At 35.8% G+C, this 9,909-nt stretch overlaps 1 protein-coding gene across 5 annotated transcripts in view; it reads left to right on the top strand.

The window, feature by feature from the left end:
• Positions 1-4,963: 4,963 nt before the first annotated feature.
• The window catches only part of rundc3b (RUN domain containing 3b), a 28,883-nt gene continuing 23,937 nt past the window's right edge, over positions 4,964-9,909 (top strand). For 2 of the 5 annotated variants that reach the window (XM_046833515.1, XM_046833517.1), the window contains exon 1: positions 4,964-5,367. In XM_046833515.1, the coding sequence (XP_046689471.1) occupies positions 5,273-5,367 (95 nt within the window). In that variant the 5' untranslated portion in view covers positions 4,964-5,272. The remainder of the gene's footprint in view (positions 5,368-9,909) is intronic. The other 3 variants (XM_046833516.1, XM_046833513.1, XM_046833514.1) reach the window with 3 other exon arrangements.

The following is a 9,909-nucleotide window of genomic DNA, read 5'->3' as shown; positions in this document are numbered from 1 at the left end:
TTCCACCTGCAATGACGTCATTTTACAACAGGAAGCGCGGGGCTGATGCATGTGTCAGTATGTGTCAGTATTCTTATACTGTATATACAGTACCAGTCAAAATTTTTTTTTATTTCCAACATTGTAAGAACATGTATGGAATTAAAACGTCTTCAATACAAAAAGTAATATATGATCTCAACTGGAGGTCAGGTCATCTGAAGCAGCAATCCATCAAATAGCTCTTATATAATCTAGAGGTGTGTTTGTGGTCATAGTCATGGTGGAAAACCAATAAGGGTCCCACTAAGTGCAACCCAGATGGGGTGGCATGTCGCTGCAAGATGTTGTGCTCTCAATTTTCAGTAAATCACCAATGGTGTCACCAGAAAAGCATCTCTACACCATCACCATAATTCTTAAAAGTTACAGTGGTAACAACCAAAAATCACAACTTTGGAACCATCAGACTAAAGGACAGTTTTCCACTGATCTAATGTCCATTTCCTGTGTTTCTTGGCCCAAGCAAGTCCCTTCTTGATTTTGGAAGGAATGATTTCTTTGCCCAAGGTTGACTTACACAGTCTACTCTAAACAGTGGATATTGAAACATGTCTGGCACCTGAAGCATTTATGTATATTTCTGAAGCATATAATGTATATTTCTGAGGCTGGTAAACGTATCATCTCTAGTAGATGTAGCCGTTGGTCTTCCTTTCCTTGGCTGGTTCTAATGAAATTCTCAAAATTTCTTAAAGTAATGATGGAGTCTTTTCTTTTTTCTTAACTGAGTGTTTCTTACGATAATAAGGAGATGTACAGAAGTTGTAGTTGCACTAAAAGAGATATTGACTCTGTGCTCACCCTTTCACTGATAGTCAAATCACATTAATTAGGCAATTGGACCTGTGAATTGAAAATCATTCAGGTGATCACCTCATGAATCTGATAAGAGAATGCCATGAGTTTGCTAAACTGTGCTCAAAGATAAATGTAGCTACTTCGGCTAATCTAATTATAAAACATATTCTGGGATGCTTAACACTTTTTTGTTTACTACATGATTTCATATGTGTGCTTTCATCATTTTGATGTCTACAGAATGAATGTACCTCTCACTGAATGTTGCCAATATTCTGTGTAAATGATAGAAATGTGTCAAAATTTCACTAGCTCAGCAGAAATCTTCAGCCCATCTGACAACAGCAACCACACCACTGTCAAAGTCACAGAAATCACATTTTTCCTGATGTTTCAACTGAAGCACTAATGATTGCCTAGGATCCTGTGCTCCAAGACTACAATTGCATGAATAAATACAAGTATTCCCTAATCAGTTGAGTGATCAGTGAGCTGTAGATGTAGATTTTAAGATAAATAAGCTGCTTCAAACTAAAAATGTCAAACACTTTCCGACCAAAATCAGGCAAATAAAACATTCACATTGTCCTCGACTTTATCTGAAGGAGCTGGTCTCAGTGTTTCTGACCTCTACAAAGTAAAACGATGTGTCTGAGACACTATGCTGGTTTAGTGAAATATAAAAACTTACTCTTCTGTATGTTTCAGTTTTTCATTTTTAAGCAGCAGTGAACAACTCCAGTCATGGAGGGTCTACCATGCCTGATTTAAATGACAACAAATCCAACATTCTCATCCAATAGATGCGTTTAAATAGAAGACTTGCAATCTGTGCCCCAAGACTAAAATATAGATACATATATTAAATTCAATTCAATTGATGTTTATTTGTATAGCGCTTTTAACAATAAACATTGTCTGAAAGCAGCTTTACACTGATAATGTGGTGATAAAAATGAATATGTTCTTTATAAGTGTAAGTTTGTCCCTGATGAGGAAGCCGGTGGCGACAAGGAAAAACTCCCCGAGATGGCATAAGGAAGAAACCTTGAGAGGATCCAGACTCAAGAGGAAACCCATCCTCATCTGGGTTGCACCGAAAGTCCATTTATTGCAGATATACAATGTTGCGGGGTGCAGTGATGATCAGAAGCAAACTGTAGTCCTGAGTCAATGTAGCAGTCTGTTGACATTATCTACAGTCCAAATCCATCCTCAAAGCTCTAGTTCTTACTCTGGAGAAATATATGTATGTATACTGGTGTTTCCTTAATCTATTTCTAGATAAATGGGACTAAAAATGTCTATTATGCTTTTAAGCCAAGTATAAAAAAAACAGCAAGTATACTTACTTACTTTCATCTGAGGAAAATTTTCCCTCTTGTCGAATATCACCAGGAAATACATAAGAAATTACTTTTGAATTATTTTTTTTATTACTTTTGTTTATCTAAAAAATATTATAGCCATAAAGAGTCACCTGTGTCATATATCTACTTTGTATTTCACAAAGAAAGTGACAAAGAAAAAGTGACAAAGTACTGATTATTGGCAAAACAATCTAAATTTCTGTATAAAATGCATAATGTAATGATTTGCAACATTTTTTCACACGCATGCGTAGTTCCTCCTATGGAGAGAGAGAGCGCTAAGGTCATTCTGTGGGTCGTTTTATAAACATAATAAAACTTTATTATATGAAGCGTAACTTTACAGAACTAATAAAAGCTGAAAAAGCCTGGCAAAGGTGATCCTCCATATAAAGGTGTTACTGATTACCATGGCTATACTATATCTCTCTTTATAGATTTTTTTGTAATTTAAAATAAAATGTTTAAGATAAAGAAGTAAATTAATGTAGATAATCTATTGGAGAATCTAATTAGTATGTCTAAATAGTATATGCTGTATATGTCTAGTATCAGCTATTAAAATTATATTTTTTGAGAATCATTGTCTATTGTTTTCCCTCTTTATTGTCCCTCTCTGTCCTGCCATATCAGATCCTACAGGGTTCTCAAGTTACATCGTTTCATTGAGTTTCATCATTTTGTCATGCAGTGAGTCAACACAAATGTGATTAGGCTGCAGGTTTCAAATCCGAAGCAGGATATGAGGTCACTTTATGATGTCATTATATAAGTGTTTATATTATTGTATTACATAGCATTGTTGTATTTTTATTCTAACTTGTTCTCTGACATATCTGTTTAGCAGTTTGAGATTCAAGAATGTAAAACAATAAAATATACCTAAAAGATTGAATCCGAAAATATCTGAGACCACTTCAGACTTCAGTATCAGATTCCACAATAAAAATCAATAAAAACATTGATGTGACAAATCATGATATTATATATGATCTATCACTCCGACATAATTTCTTTGTGACTAACTCAGTCTCGTTTGACTCAATTTATTCTGCTGTGTATAATCCCACATGAATTAAACCTTAAAATGTACACCTTCCCGAAGTTTATGTCCAAGTCTCATGCTTTCTTTACCAGATAATCTTGCATGGAAACTATAGATTTTTGTAATTAAGATGTCTCTTGCTGTCCCTTGGTACACAACAGATATTAAATATCTTTTAAACACACTATAATATTCCATTATACTCTTTAAAACTAAAAGTATTACAATAGCACAATCTGGTGTCCCCCAAAAGAAAATTCTCACTCCTGTCATCTCAGGGAGTTTTTCCTTTGCAGAAATAAGTATTTTTTTCTATTTCAAATTTGGATCGAGTAGTAGAGTAGTCTGAAAACGAGGCCAATATTTTTTAGTGTAACAATTTAGGGTTTTTGTGCTGTTGCATTTTATTTGTATTTTTTTAAATCATTACTTCTGATAGCCACCAGAGGTCACTATGGTAACAATGATTATATACAGTATAAATAAATAAATAATACTAATTAGTTAGAAATAGCATTCAAGACGTTTTTTTTCCAGAAAAATCCAGTTCTCTGTCTGAAAGAATAAAACAATCCCAAAACCATCATTTATAATTACAATATAAAAAAAACAACCCTACAATATTTCACATCCATGAGTGTGTGTATATATATATATATATATATATATATATATATATATATATATATATATATATATATATATATATACTACATATTCATCTGCACTTGCCTATTTGCACAACAGCTACTTTTTGCACTTCTGGTAGATACTAAACTGCATTTCGTTGCTGTGTGCTGTGTGACCTGTACTATGCAATGACAATAAAGTTGTATCTATCTATCTACCAACCTACCTACCTACCTACACACACAAGTCTGCCACAAGAACCCAAACATAGTACCATGCCAATGCTGGGACACCCCTAGCAGAAGCCCCAAAGCCTTAATCACTGTGCCACCCTGTCTTTATTTATTTTCTAAAACCTCCACATTATCCTCTGCCCATGTAGTTAATGCACACTCGAATTTCGTTTCAAATCCAGCTAAACCTCAACCTGCAGATATGTAAATAATCCATATATAATGACTCTCTTTGGGATTGGCAGTTTTGCCATTCTACATTGCCTGACATATGTACAACACAAACATTTTCATCCAGAAGGACCTGCAATCTTCACTCCCATGTCCATGTCCTTATCCAAAGTGTGTGTCCCATCCAGGGTGCATTCCCAGCTTGTGCCATCACCCTGATCACAATAAAGCGGTTACTGGAGATGATGGGATGATATTATTAGCTAAATGTTGGTTGGATAAAAGTGCTGTACAATCATACACACCCAAGATCTGATGCAAGATATTGATGGCATTGAAACACTAAAAGCAGTGGACACTAATGCTGCTTTCTGCAAATTGTTCAAATTTGTTGAGATGCTTTACTGATCACCACGTTTGTAAAGAGTTGTTTTGCAATTCTTTTACATTTCTTAACTGGTGATTGTAGGCAGATAAAACCTAATGTATCACATACTATAGCACATTTCTTTAGAGCACATCCTGAAGTGCTTCAATATGCAGGTGAGTTTTAAGGAGGCAAAAAAATGGTGCAAAAATCAAAATGCATCAATACTGGAGATAAACAGATATTGGAGGGGTGTGTGTGTGTGTGTGTGTGTGTGTGTTGGGTATTACACGGGCAATATCTTGCCTTCTTGATGCCACGTTGCGCACGTGACCGGTGAAAAAAAGGCGAGGGCTGCGTCTCAATCTCCTCTTTGTCCAAATAGAGGCAGGTTGCCATGGTTACGATACGTCGCGGTGTATTTCCAGTGATGTGAGATTGGGACGCAGCCGAGGTAACTCCTTCCCTCCTGGTCCTGCATCAACGCCTTCGTGCACGAGCTGCGGGGCCTGGTGAAGAGGACGGGACAAGAAAGAAAGAAAGAGAGAAAGAAAGAAAGGAAGCAGTGGGACAAACAGGCAAGCATCTCGTTTTCGGGGCTGCACGGAAAGCGGGCATGGCATCTCCGAGCCTGGGGTTTACCGGCTGTCGGAAGAAAGCAGCCACGAGAAACGGAGCCGTGGAGAGGCGGAATTTAATCACCGTGTGCAGGTGAGACGCGAGCGCGAGCGCGCGCGCTTCATCATTAATCAACGCTGTAATGCATGCTTTTTGCATTGATCAAACTGTTTGTAGTGTTTATAAACTGCTTAAATAATAATAATTATTATTAGTATTATAATAATAACACCCGGAAATCATCACTTCATCATGCATTATTAAACTTATTCTCCAATCGTGCAACTGTATATTATTTTTATTTATTTTGCATGCATGCATGCAGTTGCATCTCTTTCCTGTATGATTAGATTGATTTAATTTTATTTATCCAAACCGTTCCCCCTGAATCAGCTATTTGCTTTGTAAAGGCAAGCTCAATGGAAGTGTGTAAAATGTGTGCTACACGCAGAAACACTCACACCAGGTTGCCAGATTGTGTGTGTGTAGACGTTGATGTATAAAAAAAGTCCGGAGTCGCAATATATGCAAGATCATGTGTCATACAGAAATCTTACTTTCACACTATATAACAATATTTTACACTTCTATGACCATAACCAAATTCATGATTGAAGGGAAGAGGTTATATAATAAATTAAGATATGCATTGTATAAAACTGGATTATATTTGCATTCGTTTTTCGGTCAAAATCATAGAACCAAAAAGTCAATTGTTTTGTTTTTGAATAAATCCAGTTCTTAAAGAGGAATGCGAAAGGACCTGGCAACCCGATATTCGATATTCTTGCATCACGTCATTTTTATGCAAATTCGACCGGTGACAGAAGCTGATATTTTTTATTCCTCTTACGCATATGAAGGTTTTTTCAACACTGCAGACTTTAATGATCGACAATTCACAATAATTTGTTAGTTTGTTACATACGCACCAGTAGAATGATTATATGTGTTACAGGAGAATAATTCGAATTAAATGAAGTAGAGGGAATGGGATGTGTTCCCAAGATGCAATTAATGGGAAGGTGAAACTGACAATACTGTATTATTAAAGCAACACAACAATTATCTATTGATATTAGACGTATAGATTTTGTGATTGTAGTCATACAACGAAATTTGTTTGGGTTTGTTTGTATTGGATTCCCAAATTGGCTTTAGACTAAACTGCAGGGATTTTGCAGGGTCCTAAAAATCTTAATTGTTATTCTCTAAAATTCACTGTTCTAAGTCTTAAATCTTTTTAAACAGGTCTTAATTTGCCAATTTTTCCATGCAACACTACCTCTAATGCTCACATAAAACTAGAATGCTTTTTTGTTTGTTTGTTTCTGTGGTGTTGTACTTCATTCTTCACTCTATTATTAATTAATTCACTGTATTAAGATTACAAATGAGACCACCATGCAACAGCCAATCAGCTTCTGTTATTGACACAAATGTTTCTTACATTGTACCACACTTGAACCGCTTGAAATTAAAAAAAAGAATTACGGGCTTGGTTAAGGCCAGTTGCTAACAAAGTATTTGTGTATGTTTTTGATGTGTGATATAGGTTTTAAATTTAATTCCTTATGGTCTTCAAAACGTCTTAAAAAATCTTACATTTGACTTGGTGAATCTTGCAGAAACCCTAAAACTGGGAACTGTTTCACTTTTTATTGATTTATTTTTTAATGAAATAAGTCAGAATTTGAGAATTATGAATTAGGTCTTGCCTAAAAAATGTGTAACTTAATTAATTCAGCCATAGTTTAATCAGAGCCCTGAACCCTGACCAGGCAGTTTCTAAGGATGAATACAGTAAGTGAACCTTGTAAACAAATTGTTCACATTCACATAATCAATGTGGGCTTTATTGGTCCCTGTGTTGTAAATATCACACAGCTCCTTCACAGATATGTTTCGTAATGTTATTAGGAAGACGTAAACATTAAAGATTGAACAAAAACTGATTAAATGAAAATGGAGACCAAATAGCTAAAACGTAGTGATATATTTACAGTGGAGAAAACTAGAACAAGAGAGAATATTTAAGATATATACAAAAATAAAAACAGGCAAAGCAGAAAGCAGAACATGGAAAGAACAGGACAATTTACCACAAAAGTATAGGGTAGTGGTACCAGAAGTATAAGGTGTGTGTGTGTGTGTGTGTGTGTGTGTGTGTGTGTGTGTGTGTGTGTGTGTGTGTGTGTGTGAGTGAGTGCGCATGCTGGAATGATCTTTAATCAGCCCAGTGGCCTTGAGCACAAATGTTCCTCACTGCTTGACAGTCGTGCAGCTCAGCACAAAGTGATGCTGAACAAGGAAACCAGTTCTGAGGCTGAAAGAATCAAATCTTCTTGTAAAGAAGAACGGCCTGTTCCTTATTAGGAATGGAAGCTGTAAGAGGATATTTGTATTTGGATATTAATCCTCTTTCTGCTAACTTCTTTAGCCAAGATGTGTGAAACATAAGTGATGGCAGTGTGCTTCAAGACAATTTGTATCTGGTGTTTGCTGTAATGTCTACGTGATGTAGAACAACCAGTGGTTGCAAGGCCTCCTTTGCTCGCCTAAATTTAGAATCACTGACTTATATTTTAATATTTTTTGAATAAGTATAAATATTTATAAAACCATTCCCAATAGTCGATTCTCCTGAATTGATAGAATTTATGCTGCTGCTTTAACAAGGAGCAGGGAATCCGAGTGTAAGTTTCACTTTTCTATCCAATCAGATTTTAGCCATCAAATCACATGTTGCTGGGTTCAAAGATGTCTGTCTGCCTTGAGCCATCACTGTGACCACTGCAGGCATCTTATAGTTTACAATCTTTGTTGCTTAAAGATGTTGCTTTAACCAATCAGATTTCGATTTGCAGACTCTGAGGCCCCCTAGAAGGTGTCTGATCACGTCAGCATTTTTACATTCTTTGATTGGAGGGTCAGAGAGCGCACTAGTCAGAGCTTGCAAGCCGAATCTGAAGCAAACTGCACAAGCTCAAACATATCAGCTTTGGTAATGGTATCTGTCCATTATCACTGCATGAAATGCAGCGTTTTGTTATACTGCGTTTTTTGTATAATATTGATTATGACTCCACGGCTATAGAGACAATGATTGTATTAAGAGGTGGATAGATTCAGGTAGGACACCACTGAAGGTGTGGGTATAAAAATGCACAGCCCACCACTGTAAACAACTTAATATAAAATACATCAATAGCCTAATTTGGACAACATGCCAGTACTGACAGTACTAATCCAGTACAAATTGGGTGTAAACTTCTAAATTTGACATTCTCAAACTGCAATCTAGCTACCGTGCAAAAGCAGATAACTAAAATGATGTTACTTAAAAAAAATGTATTCTGTTATTTCAATACATGCACGTTGTTTGCTTTGTTTCGAACTTACTTTAGGAAATATTTGCATTTCTAATTCTAAATTATAAAAACCAGTGTGAAACAGTTTCTATTTCCGTATGTTTAAAAAAAGACATTTTGTAACACAATAAAATTGTGATACTTTATGATACAGTAATACATAATGGATGCCAAGCGCTGGTAACATTTGTGTGTATGCATGTCGCTGCTCATTTCAATACGGTATATGGAATGTAGGCTGGGTTTCAAAAGGTACCTGGAAAAATGAGTGAAAGAAATGTAAGATTTTTGACTCTATATAGAGGTATTAAGCTGAGCTGTGCAATATCCATTCAGTTTTTTTGTGTGTAAAACCATTCAATAATTTTTTTTAGACATAGCAGGATGTCTGGCACATTATCTGTTTTCATGATCTGTATTTTTTTTTTTTTTGTCTCCTGGAAGGGAAACGTCACAAGAGAAATTAGCAGCAAATGTCATTCTCCACCCCAGCTGCCGAACACCACATGGCTCACTGCTGTCAGAGCTTTTTCAAAGCATTTTAGTGAAATGATTATAGGTCAAAAAGTTTAGAGAAGCAGTAGTGACTTCTTTATGTTCTGGACCAAAATTGAGTGCTTAATAAATCCTGTAGAAGTTATTACTTTATGAAAAACTGGTATTAGTTTAGGTTTTTCTGTTTTTTATAGCTTAAATAGCTCAGTGTTTAAAACGTTGTACATTTGATTGGAAGGCTGCGGGTTCAAATCTATGGAAGCCCGTTTTGGCCAAGTCTGACTTTATACCTCGCAACTGTAAGATTATATTTTGCAATTCTGACGTTTTTCTTGCAATTCTGACTTTTTCTCACAATTGCGAGTTTATATAAAAAGTCGCAATAACCTTTTTTAATTCAGTGGCGGAAACGGTCTTCCATACAAATCCCAACGCCATCACTGCCAGAGCCATTGTGTAATTCCCTTAATCCTGAGCTGTCACTCTGGATATGGGCATCTGCCAAAATGCTAAAAATGTACATTTCTAAACAGATCCTGTGTTGTGGCCAATCGCATGCATTTATGTAAACACAACAGAACCACGACACAAGTGAAATATTTAACAGTAATGAAAGAGCGAAGTTTGCAAAGGAGTACCTGGCTATAGGGAAAAGTGATTACACTAAGATGTGGTTACACTAAGAAACAAAAACATAACTACTTAGCAGTAAAAAAATTACTAATGATATTAAAAACATAATAAAACTGATGTCTACATCAGTCTTTTT

This window comes from Silurus meridionalis, chromosome 21 (genome assembly GCF_014805685.1).
Source record: "Silurus meridionalis isolate SWU-2019-XX chromosome 21, ASM1480568v1, whole genome shotgun sequence".
In the NCBI taxonomy this organism is placed as follows: domain Eukaryota; kingdom Metazoa; phylum Chordata; class Actinopteri; order Siluriformes; family Siluridae; genus Silurus; species Silurus meridionalis.
The sequence above is the reverse complement of the archived record's forward strand: the minus strand, read 5'-3'. Positions and strand labels throughout refer to the sequence as shown.